The sequence below is a fragment of the Sus scrofa genome, chromosome 8 (assembly GCF_054392235.1).
Source record: "Sus scrofa isolate SSC_HxYL_T2T_F1_AM1 chromosome 8, Sscrofa_HxYL_maternal_Yorkshire_Landrace_v2.0, whole genome shotgun sequence".
NCBI lineage: Eukaryota > Metazoa > Chordata > Mammalia > Artiodactyla > Suidae > Sus > Sus scrofa.
In genome coordinates this window covers 10776561-10792077 of record NC_139390.1, presented here as the reverse complement: position 1 = coordinate 10792077, position 15517 = coordinate 10776561, and the positions used below count along the sequence as shown (strand labels likewise).

The 15517-nt window shown below is 43.4% G+C and overlaps 1 protein-coding gene across 22 annotated transcripts in view; it reads right to left on the bottom strand.

Annotated features, from left to right (window-relative positions):
* The window catches only part of CC2D2A (coiled-coil and C2 domain containing 2A), a 116376-nt gene that overhangs the window by 36708 nt on the left and 64151 nt on the right, over positions 1-15517 (bottom strand). For all 22 annotated transcript variants that reach the window (XR_014812160.1, XR_014812159.1, XR_014812154.1 and 19 more), the window contains 5 exons: positions 11120-11276; positions 9987-10134; positions 5954-6092; positions 3827-4030; positions 1303-1395 (listed from right to left, as the gene is read on the bottom strand). Coding sequence is in view for 9 of the 22 variants with exons in the window: in XM_084971552.1 (XP_084827678.1) it covers positions 1303-1395; positions 3827-4030; positions 5954-6092; positions 9987-10134; positions 11120-11276 (741 nt within the window). In the remaining 13 variants the exon portion in view is untranslated. The remainder of the gene's footprint in view (positions 1-1302; positions 1396-3826; positions 4031-5953; positions 6093-9986; positions 10135-11119; positions 11277-15517) is intronic.

Here is a 15517-nt window from a genome sequence, read left to right as displayed (position 1 = left end):
TTCGTTTCTGCTGCACCACAACAGAACTCCCAAAATAGGACTAGTTTTGAAGCAGGCACATTTCAGAACTGATTCTTAAGTTCTTCCCCCACTCTAACTGACTGACTACCTAATTATTTTCTAAGTGAGGATCTCTTAAACGTCATACATTGTTTTTTATACCTGAGCTACAAGGTAGATCAATGGGATGGGGAAATACACTGTAGTCACTATAGCATTTCTTTTTTTTTTTTTTGTCTTTTTTGTTGTTGTTGTTATTGTTGTTGTTGTTGTTGCTATTTCTTGGGCTGCTCCCTCGGCATATGGAGGTTCCCAGGCTAGGGGCTGAGTCGGAGCTGTAGCCACCAGCCTACACCAGAGCCACAGCAACGCAGGATCCGAGCCGCGTCTGAGACCTACACCACAGCTCACGGCAACGCCGGATCGTTAATCCACTGAGCAAGGGCAGGGACCGAACCCGAAACCTCATGGTTCCTAGTCGGATTCGTTAACCACTGCGCCACGACGGGAACTCCCCACTATAGCATTTCTTACAAGTCAAATTAATTAAAGAAAGGACAAAAGGATATTTTGACTTTCTAGTGCAGAAGAGCAGTTAGTATGTGGTTTATAAAACATCTTTTTTTATTACAAAGGCAATAAGATGCAAATATTCAAATATTTAAAAAAATCATGACTTAAAAAAGTAAGTCCTTGGACTCACACCCCTCTTAAGAAAACCACTGATAATAACCTGAGACACAGCTTAGTGTTTTCAGTGTTTCATCATCCAATACGCTCCCCTTGGTGCCTGCTAGTTCATACTGGGTTTTTATCACTTTTTTTTTTAACCTTTTTAGGGCCACACCTGCAGCATATGGAGGTTCCCAGGCTAGGGGTCGAATTGGAGCTACAGCTACCGACCTACACCACAGCCACAGCAACGCCATATCTGAGCCATGTCTGCAACCCACACCGCAGCTCATGGCAACTCGGGATCCTTAACCCAGTAAGGGAGGTCAGGGATCGAACCGGCAACCTCATGGATGCTAGTCAAGTTCATTAACCACTGAGCCACGACGGGAACTCCAGGGTTTTATTGCTTTTAATCACGAGTCCAAACTAATACAAAGAAGAACCAGTAATACAAAGAAGAACCATGGAACCATATTTAAAAGATGGAGATAACTGTTAATCAGTTTTATATCTGTAATTATGAGAAAATAAGCCTGCAGGGGTTCAGAAGAGACTTCCTTCCTCCTGCCCAAGGATGTTGGCTATTTTTTTTCCCCAAGGAGGACTGTTTAAAATGATTTTCCTTACCTGCTGGAGGTACTTGGCCACTATGGCCCTATGGGTATCTATGTGGTCCTTGGTTTCAATTACATTTCTGTCTCGTAACCGTTTCTCATAGTCCTAAAATTAAAAGAAAGCCAAAATTTTATGATTTGAAAATACATGCCTTTCCAATAATTCTTTTCCTTCCTTCCTTCCTTCCTTCCTTCCTTCCTTCCTTCCTTCCTTCCTTCCCTCCCTCCCTCCTTCCTTCCTTCTTTTCTCTTTTTCTGTCTGTCTGTCTGTCTGTCCTTTTAGGGCTGCACTTGCAGCATATGGAGGTTCCCAGGCTAGGGGTTGAATGGGGGCTACAGCTGCTGGTCTATGCCACAGCCACATAGCAACTCATGATCTGAGCTGCGTCTGCGACCTACACCACAGCTCACGGCAAGGCCACTTGCCACTGATTGAGGCCAGCGATCAAACCGGGATCCTCATGGATACTAATCGGGTTTGTTTCCGCGGAGCCACAACAGGAACCCCTTTTCCAATAATCCTAATGAGAGAATTATTTACCCCATGATTTAAGTCACACATTATGGTTCTTTCACTTCCTGCTGAACTTTTGGCTCAAAAGTGATCTTTTGAGTGTGTGTGTGTGTTTATATGACTTACATTTATTTTTTAAAATGATTTTTATTTCTTCTGTTATAGCTGGTAAACCAGTGTTCTGTCAATTTTCTACTGTCCATATACATTCTTTTTCTCACATTATCCTCCACCATGCTCTGTCATCAGTGACTAGATATAGCTCCCTGTGCTATACAGCGGGAAGAACTGATCTTTATTTCAGCATCCAGGATTTGGAGTAGTTTACTGAGCTGTCTTATAAGTAGAAGAGAAATCTGTAATAACAAGTTACAGTGTTCATGCGGAAAGAAATAGAAGCCCTAGAGGTAACAGGGTCACCGTCATTGAGGTTGCTAAGCTCACCTAGACAACTCAGCCAAAGCCCCTGCTTGATGTTTGTCTTTTCTATTTTATTTTATTTTTTTCTACTTTATTTTTTTGCCATTTCTTGGGCCACTCTCGAGGCATATGGAGGTTCCCAGGCTAGGGGTTGAATCGGAGCTGTAGCCACCAGCCTACGCCAGAGCCACAGCAACGCGGGATCCGAGCCGAGTCTGCGACCTACACCACAGCTCACGGCAATGCTGGATCCTTAACCCACTGAGCAAGGCAAGGGATCGAACCCGCATCCTCATGGTTCCCAGTCAGATTTGTTAACCACTGAGCCATGACGGGAACTCCTGTCTTTTCTATTTTAAACAAAGCAATTACAGAAATAGTATAGCGCCTGTGGCTGCCGCTGAGTGGGTCACCTATCTGGAGGAGAATGGTGGGTGCCTTTGGCTTTCTTTTCTTAGGCTACTGAACCTTCTTCTTTCCATCAACACAATTCCACGTGGTGCCCAGGGAGCTGCCGTGTCCGCCTTCCGTCCCTCTCTGGTCACAGCTGAATGCCCAGAGTGGCCCCTAACCCAGGCTAGGGGGCTTAAGAGCTGTCCCCAAGATTGTTAAACTCAGGACAAGAGGACACATCTCTCCTTCCTAGATGAAGCCACCAAATGCAAACTCGGATGATACTGGTGACCAAGGAGAAAGTAGAGACTTCTGTCCACAGTGGAGGAGAAAGAAGCCACCAGACCAAGGGGAGCCCAGGCGGGGTGGAGAAGGGCACTGGCCATATTCAGTCCCCGGATCCAGGTGTCCTGGAGGCACAGACGAACTCCCATCATCCACATGTCTTAGATGTTTAACTCTATTTGGTGACTGCATCGTTTTTAATTCCTTCCCCTTGGTGCTAGTTCAAATTGGCTTTTTATTGTTTATAACCACAAGTCCAAACTAATATAAAAAAGAACCAGATAACCAAAAATATTCTCCAAGAATAGTTTCTGCATGAAAAATCATACCGGTATTAATTTCTAAAAGCTCTCCATTTACCTCATTGAACACAAATTGTCTGGCTTTCACTGGCCGGGCCTACCCACACAGGCCCGTTCTCTATGTGTAACTCCCCCAAGGCGCCCTGCCCCCGTGCCGCCACGGTCCCTCCTCCGCCAAGCCTTTGCGCATCCTGCTGCCTGGCTGGGGCGCCTAGCCCTGTTCCCCACTTCCTTCCTGGCCCACCCGCCCCAAGGCTGCACAGATCCTACCCATCTATTTTCCCACAGTGCTCAGCACTGCACTTTGTGCTCAGTAAATACTTAGTGGATTAAAATGGCATCAAATTCCTCACTACGGCAGGATCATCGGTCACATTACTCTTACAGAGATTTTTCAACTCTGCAACTCTAATTTTTCCTAGTTTATATGTCCTTAAACCAAACCAACGAGATTATTTAGAAATTGAATTCAAGAAAAATAATGGAAAAGGTATGCAAAGCGCTATAACAGAGGAACCAATATTGCTACTGAGAACATAACAACAACAATAAAATACATATACAATACTATTACCAAATGGCACAGCAGATATGTTATTGACCCCTCAAAGGCAACTTCTTACCTGGAATACCTTTTCCATAATTTCTCGGTCATATATTGGAATTTGCTTATAATTTCGGAATTCTGGCACTTCTTGGCTTCGAAGACGAAGAAGCCTGAATCGTTTGGATCTGTTTAATTCCTCATCTGAAACAAAGTTAAATTCCTGTTGTAGCTGCTCCAGTCGAAAGAAATCAGGGACGTACGATTCACCACTGGTAGCAACCTACCGAAAAACCAGGAAATACAAAATTCTACGTGACAGGCAGCTTTCATCCAAAGAAACTTGGCATTGAGCTTTTGGGAAGGACGTTAACAGTTTTAGACTGAGAAATGTGAAACATCTGTCATTTCATTTCAAGAGAAAATACATTAAGATGTAGCGGTAATGAGGCAGATGCTATTACATTCATTATAGCTATAAAAAGTACCAGGAATCATTTTTCCAAAGAAATAAAAATGATGAGGCTCATTTTTGGTACACATGTTCCCTTAATAGGTGTTATGAAAACACACAGACTGAAAAATGAGAGATTTATATCCATGTATTACCAAGTGCCTGCTGCAAATAAGATTATTGATACACACAGTGTACATAAAATAAGGATTTTAAATGTATTTTTAATAGTTTAACTTTTTTTACATTTTAACATTTTACATATATTTTATTTATTTATTTATTTATTTATTTATTTATCTATCTATTTATTTTTGCCTTTTTAGGGCTGCACCCGTGGCATATGGAGGTTCCCAGGCTAAGGGTCAAATCAGAGCTGTAGCTGCCAGCCTACACCACAGCCACAGCAATGTGGGATCCGAGCTATGTCTGTGACTACACCATAGCTCATGGCAATGCTGGATCCTTAACCCACTGAGTGAGGCCAGAGATTGAACCCGCATCCTCATGGATCCTAGTCGGGTTTGTTACCACTGAGCCACGACGGGAACTCCCTAAAGGTAGTTATTGAAGCATAATTTGAAAGTTTTACATGGAATAGGCTACATTTCAGGTAATATGGCCGATTCTTTCCAATATTTCCTCTTACCTGTACTAAGAAGTATCACTTTGGATGGAGATTTTATAAAATAAGTCAGAGTATAGAGTTTCTGTTGTGGCTCAGAAGTTTCAGAATCTGACTAGTATCCATGAGGATGCAAGTCCAATCCTTGGCCTCACTCAGTGAGTTAAGGATCCGTCACTGCCACAGGCTGTGGTGCAGGGTGGCAGCTGCAGCTCTGATTTGACCCCAAGCCTGGGAACTGCCATCTGCCATAGGCACGGCCGTTAAAAAAAAAAAAAAAAAAAAAAAAAAAAAAAAGGGCAGAGTAAACCACAGCTTGCTTTGGGACTTATATAGAATCACTAGGGGAGAAATAAAAAATTTCAACTTTATTACAGCTACCCTACTGATGAATTTGCACTGATAATCATGAATGTGTTACTTTGGTCACTTTTTGGATCATCTACTTATTTATTAGGTTTCTGTGGGAATTAGGATCTTGGGATTAAAAGGGATTGTATCTGATACCAAGAGAAATCATTTACTGACTAAGAGTCCATGTTATCTATCAATTCACTGAAGAAAGAATTTTGAATGTTATGATACAAGCAGTTTATCTCAAAAACACTTAAATGAAGCCTAAATGATAATGGAAATAATCATCTGACCACAAAGCAGACAGAAAGGCCGTTTCCTCAAAAGCCCCATCAATCCTCCAAGTGTGATGGAAAGAGCACCTGTTCTGCAAGCATATCGACTTAGAGCCGCGTCCTCACCAGCTGTGTGACCTGGAGCAAGGGACTCAGCGTGTGGGTCCATCTCTCTATGGGGGGGCGGAGGTGGGAGGTAAGAGGAATGACAGCTCCAGCGGCTCTCGTTACCGCACACTGACTGTGTGCGGATGCAGCGGCTCACTTCCTCTCGACAACACTGTGGGGACATCAGAGGGCTCGGGAGCACGAGTGCCTCCCTTGAGCACGCAGCCGGGTCCAGAGCTCGAATTTCACCCTGTCATTGAACCCAGAGGTGTTCTTTGATGCTCCTGGGAGGACACAGTGTGAAAGAAAACTCGTGGGAAGGCCGAGCCATTTCTGTTGTTGCCACACCAAGTGGGGAAATGGTTGTGCCCAGATCTCCAGCCACATTACCGAGATTAGCTGCATCAAAGGACCATTGCTGGGGTCATTGGGGTCAAGCTTGGACTCTGCTGCCCACTTGGCCAACTTTTTCATGTCTGTCAGTCCTGATGTGCCAATAGACGAGATGGCATCTGCTCTCTTCAAAGCACTGAAAAAAAAAGTTGAGTCTGTGAGACAAATTTTATCACAGAGCAGTTTGCATCAAGAACACACTATCCCATTAAAATATTAAATACGTCAAACATAATATTTAAAATATTAAATATGTTAAATATAATAGTAAATATGTTATAGCTATTTAATATGTGATAAGGGGGAGTTCCCTGGTGGCCTAGTGGGTTAAGGACTCTGGGTGGTCACCGATGTGGCTCGGGTTACTGCTGTGGTGTGGCTTTAATCCCTGGCTCAGGAACTTCCACCTGCTGCAGGTGCAGCCAAAATTAAATACATCAATGAATAAATATGTTATAAGAATAATAAAGAAGTATGAATGGTGGGAGAAAATGTTTTCCAAGCCCCAATAAGGGCTTAATATCCAAAATATGTAAGGAACTCATACAACTCAATAACAATCAATCCAATAATCTAATTAAAACATGAACAGAAATTTTTCCAAAGAAGTCATGCCAATGGTCAACAGACACATAAAAAGATGCTCAAAAGCACTGCTCAGCAGGGAAATGCAAATCAAAACCACGATGAGCTATCACCTCACATCTGTCAGAATGCCCATCATCAAAAAGACAAGCTTAACAAGTGTTGGCAAGAATGTGAACCAGGGAGTCCCTGCTGCGGCTCAGCAGTAACAGACATTGTCGGCGGAAATGTAAACTGTGGCACAGCCACTGTGAAAAGCATCATGGAGAAATCAAAAGCACAACAACCGTCTGATCCAGCAACCACACATGTGAGGATACATCCAAAGTAAACAAAATCAGCATCTTGAGGAGATACCTGCATCCCCAAATTTACTGCAACATTATTATGTATGATAGCCAAGACATGAAAACAAACTGAGTGTCAAGGGAGGAATGAACAAAGAAAATACAACACAGATATACAATGGAATATTATTCGGTCATACGAGGAGATCCTGCCATTTGCAACAGCATGGATGGACCTTGAGAGCATGATGCTAAGTGAGATGATCTCCCTTTTATGTGGAATCTAAAAAAACCAAACTCAGAGAAGCAGCAGATAGGTTGGTGGAGCCGGGGGGGGGGGGGCAGTGGAGAAATGGATGAAGGGACTCAGGAGTACAAAGTTTCCGTTTTAAGACGAACGAGTGGTGGGAATCTACTGTACAGCATGGTGACTAAAGCCATGATACTGTATTGCATCCTTGGAAACTGCTAAGATAGTAGAGCTTAAAATTTCTCATCACGAGGCAAGAAACTGTAACAATGTGTGTTGATGGATATTAACTGAACTTAATGTAATAATCCTTCGAAAATATGTACGAATATCAAGTCATTACATGTTAAAATTATATGCAATGTTGTATAATTTTATCTCAGTAAGACTGGGGGGAAAAGAAGTATAAATAGAAGGAATGCAAATGTGATCTTGCAGGGTGTTCCCACTGTGGCAAAGCAGAAAGGAATCTGACTAGTATCCATGAGGTGGTGGGTTCGATCCCTGGCCTCACTCAGTGGGTTAAGGATCCAGTGTTGCTGTGAGCTGTGGTGCAGGTCACAGACGTGGCTAGGATCCTGAGTTGCTGTGTCTGTGATGTAGGCCAGCAGCTGCAGCTCTGATTCGATCCCTAGCCTAACCTCCACATACCACAGGTGCAGCCCGGAAAAGAAAAAAAAATGGGGGGCCTTGCATTCCTACAACTCTGCCCAGTGCTCTCAAGTGAGTCCCTGGATCCAGACCAGTGAAAGGATCCTCCGTGTCTGGTGCAGGATGCTCAGAAGAGCTTATTTCCCAGATAACTGGGGACCACTTGTAGCTGAGGCTAAAATAAAGGAGAAACGATAAACACTTATGCAACCAACTTAAGCACCAACTTTGCACAGGACTGAATTCCAGGGCGGTGGAGGGGGGCAGGGTGGTCACCACGGTTGAGTTGGGGCTGCACCTCTGGTCACTCACACTGTTATACATCCTCTCCTGCAGAGTTGGAGCTGTGATCCCCAGGAAATTTCCCCAGCAACACTGGGAACTTTAACCCACCATGCCACAGCAGGAACGCTGAGTATCTTCTTTTTTAAAAAATATTTTTTAATTTTAAAATTTAATTGATTTATAGTTGATTTATAGTGTTGTGTTAATTTCTGCTGTATCGAAAAGTGGTTCAGTTACACACACACACACACACACACACATATAGATTCTTTTTCATATTCTTTTCCATTATGGTTTATCACAGGATATTGAAGATAGTTCCTTGTGCTCGATGGTAGGACCTTGTTTTTTATCCATTCTACATATAATAGTTTGCATCAGCTAGTCCAAAACTCCCAATCCAGTCCCTCCCTGCCCCTTGCCCCCTTTGGCAACCACAAGTCTGTTCTTTATGTCTGTGAGTCTGTTTCTGTTTCATAGATAAGTTTGTTTATATTTTAAATTCCATATATAAGTGATATCATATGGTATTTCTTTCTCTTTCGGATTTACTTCACTTAATATGATAATCTCTAGGTCCATCCATGTTGCTGCAAATGGCATTATTTCATTCTTTTTTGTGGCTGAGTAATATTCCACTATATATATATATACCACATCTTCTTTATCCATTCCTCCATTGATAGACATTTAGGTTGTTTCTACATCTTGGCTACTGTAAAGAGAGCTGCTATGAATACTGGGGTGTATGATTCTTTTTGAATTAGAGTTTTGTCTAGATATAGGCCCAGAAGTGGGATTGCTGGATCATATGGTGGTTCTATTTTTAGTTTTCTGAGGTACCTCCATCTTATTTTCCATAGTGGTTGCACCAACTTCATTCTTAACAACAGTTTGGGAGGGTTCCCTTTTCTCCATACCCTCTCCAGCATTTGCTATTTGTAGACTTTTTGATAATGGCCATTCTGACCAGTGTGAGGGTGGTACCTCACTGTAGTTTTGATTTGCATTTCTCTAACAAGTCGTGCTGCTGAGCATCTTTTCACATGCCTACTAGCCACCTGTACGTCTTCTTTGGAGCAATGTCTATTTAGATCTTCCACCCATTTTCTGACTGGGTTGTTTTGTTTTTTTGTTGGTGAGTTGTATGAGCGGTTTGTTTATTTTGGAAATTAAGTCCTTGCCAGTTGCATCACTTGCAACTATTTTCCTCCTGTCCATATGTCGTCTTTTGGTTTTGTTTATGGTTTCCTTTGCAGTGCAAATGCTGGTAAGTTTGATTAGGTCCCATTAGCTTATTTTTGCTTTGGTTTCTACTGACTTGGGAGACTGGGAAAGTGTCTTCTTGATGCCGTTAAATAAAATAAAGATAAGCCCTTTTATTTTATGGAGGCAACCGAGGCCTGCAATGGGAAGATGATCCATTCCAGACACACTACTGGGGAAGGACAGAGCGAGACTCGAACCCCAGCCACCTGGGTCCATAGTCCAGGCTGCCTGGACAGGCATTAAATTCACCCAGGGTGAACTGGCGAGTCCCTTTCTGCGGTTCTGAGTAGAAACCTAGGACTAGCGATCAAGGAAGGGGACTGAAATAGGGACTTTCAAATAACCAGAATGTTCTACACCAATCCTCACTCACAATGCACCTTTACGGAGGGCCACATATATACAACTCTGAGCTATGCGCTGCCCCCACCTGTAAAATTGAGAAAAGGATACCTCCCAGAATTACTGGTCAAGTTTAAATAAGGTAAAGTGCTTTTCTCCATATCTGACACTGATAAACATTTGATATTTGTTAGGCTATGAATATTTTATTTTTGGCCTTAAGAACAATTTAAAACCCCTTGAAAATACTGACACATGACAATACAAGGAAAAAATGTGATTATCGGAAGCTTTTTCACCCTGGATATCATTAATACCCAATGCTGACACTGCTCATCAGTTTATGCTAGCCACGCATTACCTTCTAAATCCAATATTCTGCTGTGACAATGGAGGAATTAAAGGAATCCCGTTTTCTCCAATGGCCCATGCCACACTGTTGGCCACTTTCCCCGAGGTCATTAGAATCAGTTGATTACTACCGTCAGCTTCAAATGAGAAGGGGACTCCTAGGGAAACAGCAGATTAAATAGGATGTCGTTTAGAGAGAGGGAGTGAGGAAGCAGAAAGCAGACAAATGGACCAGAGGGCTGTGGGCAGCGGGGATGGAGCACATCACTCGAATCAGCATCACCGGACTTCTTCAGGCGATGATGCTCACAATCGGCCACTCGGCTCTCTCTGCCTCTGACAGCAGAGGGTGGACAGCATCATGAGTGATGCGCTCTGGAGTGGGACCATCTGCATATATATTCTGGCTCTGCCACTTAACACAGCTGTGTGACCTGCATAAATGACTTAACGTCTCTGAACCTTAGTTTTGCTATGTATAAAGTAAAGATAGTCATAGGATCCTCTTTCAAGGATGACTGTGAAGAGAGTCACTTATTCATTCATTCAGCAGAGATTTCAATGACTCACTACAGCCAAGGGGTGAATACATGACTTGGAAGGCTGATCTAAAGAAATGACACAGAATGTAGCAGTGAAAGAAAGAGATGTCAAGTATATTAAAGAGGTTAAAAAACATGGTGGACAGAGTAAGAAGGTCCATCATATAGCTATTCAGAATTGTAGAAGGGGATAAGAGAGAATGGTATTTAATAATCTCCCTGTGATAATTATTTATTTCAAAATTTCCAGCCTTACAAATAACGCTGTGATTTTTTTTTTTTTTTTAATGCGTCAAGTTTTGCCTTCATTTCAAATTATTTTCTTAGGAAAGAGTCCTTGAAATTGAATTAAGATGCCCAAGGCCATCTTTAGGCTCTTCATTCACATGGCCAAATGACTTTATGCTTGCATAGTTGTATGAATTTACTGGCTCCTCAGAGTATGTAAAAATGACTTTGCAAAAACCGTATGTCATTATTGCTTTAATTTAAACTTCTGATGGCAATTTTATAACTGTCTGGTTGTCTGAGAAGTGAAAAAAAAAAAAAAAGATACATTCAAATCTGACAGTGAATCTATGAGCTATGGAGGTTTCCGTACCACTTCCAACGCCCTCGTGGTCCAGGGTCACGTGCTGGTTACTGCTAAACTCCACTTCTTCAACAGGAGCCCTTCCAGTGACAACAGTAGTTTCAGGAATAGGCAGAAACACTTCTGCTAGCAAGCTGGTGCCACTGTGTCCAATGGTTTCGTATACCTGAAATTGAAGCAGAGAAACAGCAATAAAAGGTGCCCATTCCCATATAATTAGTCCATTTGTCTGGGCTGGTCACCTTATGGGAGGAGGAGATGGGCCCCTGGACTGAGAACAGCTGGGACTTGTTACACCAAGGAAACAGGGCCTTGTTTCTTTTCTCTTTGACGCTTCGAGGGAAAAGTTAGTTGAAGGGGAGTTCCCGTTGTGGTGCAGTGGTTAACGAATCCGATTAGGAACCATGAGGTTGCAGGTTCGATCCCAGGCCTTACTCAGTGGGTTAAGGATCTGGTGTTGCCATGAGCTGTGGTGTAGTTCGCAGATGAGGCTTGGATCCTGTGTTGCTGTGGCTCTGGTGTAGGCTGGTGGCTACAGCTTCTATTTGACCCCTAGCCTGGGAACCTCCATATGCCCTGGGAGCGGCCCTAGAAAAGGCAAAAAAAAAAAAAAAAGACAAAAACAAAAAAAAAGTTAGTTGAAGGAGCTGAGCTCAGCTGGAGTAGAGAGATAAGATGACCGCTTATCTCTCTTTATGCTAGTCACTCCTGAGGTCAAGGAGAAGTCCCCCATAACACACGCGCAGTAAGACTCCTAGGGTCAGAAAGGGAGCGGGCGCCAGGTCATAATAAGTCCTGATACCATCCCGGCATCCTTTGCTCTGGAATCCATCTTTGCCAAAAGATGTGCACGCATATTGGGGAGGGTCCTGTGTCCAGTCAGGTGTGAGAATTAAAACAAGCTAATTGGCTAAAGGTAAACAAAGACCCGGAGGAACTGTCCTATATAAGTGAGTTAAATCACCTCTCTGGTGCGCCCCTCATTGAAGGGGACACCCACACCTGCACTCCTCTTTGGGGTGTGTGTTACTTCTTTGCTTCTGACTTAAACTCCTTCTGTGTGCTCTTCCACATGTTGGGAGTTAACAATAAACTTTGTATCTGTTTTCACTGTCTTTGCCTCTTTGAAACATTCTTGCTTTCAATAGGGGGCAAGAATCAGGGCAGTTCTACTTTTAGCCTCTAGCTAATCCAGTGGCTGAGACTCCTGGTTTTCATCCAGGCTGCCCAGGTTCAATTCCTGAGCAGAGAATTAAGATCTCGCGTCAAGCCATCACTCACTGCTGTCTCTCTGAGATCAGCCTTTCTAGTCCAGAGCACCCACCTCTGAGTGGAAAGCTGAATTTTGTTGCTGTGGTTCCCATGGAGACCAGATTATACCATGTTTGTGCTCGAGGTGGTGACACCTTGTCCTCGCCCATCCTGATCCCCTGGGGTAGAGAGGTTAATCAAAGTAGCAGGTAACGTTGTTTCTCTTTTAAACAACTACACATTAGTTTGGAAAATGGACTTCCTCTTTTTCCTGGTTCAGGTTATTTCAGCAAGAAATACCATCGGATAGAAACATGAGACACTATGGACGTCACTAGGTGGCTCGCTATCTGCCCCAACTTCAAAGTCAATAGGAAAAGCCCCAGACCTAGAAGTACTCTGGGGTATCAGGTTCAAATCTACTATGCGGTGAATTTCTCAAACTCTTTCCTTCAAGATTCATGTTATTTGTTAGTTACTGAAACCCCATCCAGCTCCTTCTTGGACCCTCTCCCAAGACAGAACCAGCTGGACCACCTGTATAGCTCTGATGTTAACTGCTGTGATGTGGCTTCATTATAACACCATCACCAGGAGATGGGGGACCCAGGGCCAGGCAAGCACAGGTTACGAATCTACAATGCAGCCTCAGTAAAACCTTCTGTTCCATTTGATCAAGTGTCTCCTGTATTTTGGATCATTTCACTTTTGTGATAAGAAGACAAATATTCCACAGCTCTGCTGGCTTTTTTCCCTATCTTTTATTCTCTCCATGAACCCTCTCTGGCTAGTATACGTTTCCCTAAAATGCTGATTTTACTCTTGTATTTCTACTAATTTTTTTTAATGTTGTTTTTTATTTTTAAAAGCTTTTTAAGAAATTTAGTCTTTTTAGGGCCGCACCTGCAGCATATGGAAGTTCCTAGGTTAGGTGTCAAATCAGAGCTGCAGCTGGCGGCCTATGCCACAGCCACAGCAACGTGGGATCCAAGCCATGTCCGCGACCTATGCCACAGCTCACGGCAACGCTGTATCCTTAACCCACTGAGCAAGGCTGGGGATCGAACTCTCATCCTCATGGACACTAGTTGGATTTGTTACAGCTGAGCCACCATGGGAGCTCCTATTCCTACTTATTTTTTTTTAGCCACACTTGAAGCATGCGGAAGTTCCTGGGCCAGGGATGGAACCTGGGCCACAGCAGCAACCAGAGCCGCTACAGTAACAATGCAGTGACAACGCCGGATCCTTAATCTGCTGTACCACAAGGGAACTCTACTAATTAAATCTTACTCTTCTTCTTATGCAATAGAGTCCCTCTGATTAATGCTTCCCACTTACCCTCTGAATGCACAACGATGACATTACAGCCCCTCTCACCCACCCTCCCGTACAGGGCATAGAATACAAATTCTTTTTCAAGGAGGAGGATGAGGATGAATCTGTACTGGGCTGCTCCTGGTCTCGAACCCCCGGTTTTCAGCAGGTCACTTTTGCCTGATGGCTGACTGAGCTGGGAGGGGCTACTGGGGCAGAGACAAAGGCAGAGACAGCAGAGGACGTGAACTCAGGACTCCAGACTTAGTACCCCCGTGAGCTATGCTGACAGGCTGGATGCACCACGAGACCTGTCACTGTTCAGGGCTCACTTCTGCCTAATTCAGCAGGAAGCCACACTCTCTAAATTTACCTTTATCGGTAGATTGGTGATACTCTTAGCTATATTATAAAGATCTTTTAGGGAAACTTTCAAATATGTGTGATTTTAGAAAAACTGTATACCACAAACCCATCTCCTAGCTTCGATTACCATTAACCTATGACCAATAAATGGTTATTAATTTTATCTATGTGCTCAACCATGAATTCAGATAGCATTTTATCTGTATACATTTCAACATCTATCTCTAAAAGAGAAGGATATATAAACGCATAATTACAACACCATTATCACAGCAATTCCTTGATAACGTCAAATATCAGAATGTTTCAAATGTCCTTCGAAGTCTCAAAAATTGCCCTAACAATTCGAATCAGGATTAAAACGTATTCCATCCATTGCCATTGATTGGTATGTTCTTCAAGCCTCTATTCATTTATAGGTGACCCCCCCTTTTAAAGTTTTTTTTACACTTTTTCTCTATATTTTTATGGGTTCAGCACTCTAATGGAAAAAGGAGTGCCATTTTTTGGCTTCCCCCAATCTCCTAAGAGTCTGCAGTTTTACAATCTCACAGACCTTAAAGAATATGTAGCCTTCTATTTTTACGGCACAGGAGGCCTTGGTTTGACCTGTTAAATTATGCACTCACTGGCATGAAGTTTCGGTCTGAGAAAATGGTGGGTTTGTCTTTCCTTTAAAAATGTGTGGGGAGTTTCCGTCATGGCTCAGAGGTTAAAGAACCCAACTAGTATCCATGAGGAGGCGGGTTCGATCCCTGACCTCACTCAGTGGGTTAAGGATCTGGCGTTGCTCTGAGCTGTGGTGTAGGTCACAAATGCGGCTTGGATCTGTTGTTGCTGTGGCTGTGGCGTAGGCTGGCATCTGCAGCTCCAATTCGACCCCTAGCCTGAGAACTTTCATAAGCTGTGGGTGCAGTCCTAACAAGACTAGCAATAATAATAACGAAGGGTGCCTTGGAATAGACAGTCATGATCAAAAGACCACCGAGCCTTTCCTGTCTCAGGTGGCCTGCTTGCTCGCTCTTAAGGGGCATGCTCTCTTGGCAAGGCAAGGGTGCACTGTCCACTTGGTGCAGGTGTTTTAACTTACCAGAAGGTGCCCCTGCTGTACTGGGCATCGGCTGAGACTGGCACCAAGCCCACCAATCCTTACTTCTGTGCCGCCACCCCCCTGCAACTTCCCTGTACCAATGCTTATCTCCTCTCCTGAAATTCCCTCCTTATGCGTTGTTTATCTCACCTGATGGTGAGATTCCTGAGGCTAGGGAGGCTAGGGGATCTTATTTGATTTCCCTTTGAACACCCGGGAACCTACTATTTGTGAATTAATATATTTTTTAGAAGCGAGGATTTTTTTTTTTTTTTTGTCATTTTTTAGGACTATGCCCATAGGGTATGAAGTTCCCAGGCTAGGGGTCAAATCAGGGCCAGAGCCACAGCAACACGGGATCTGAGCTGGGTCTGCGACCTACA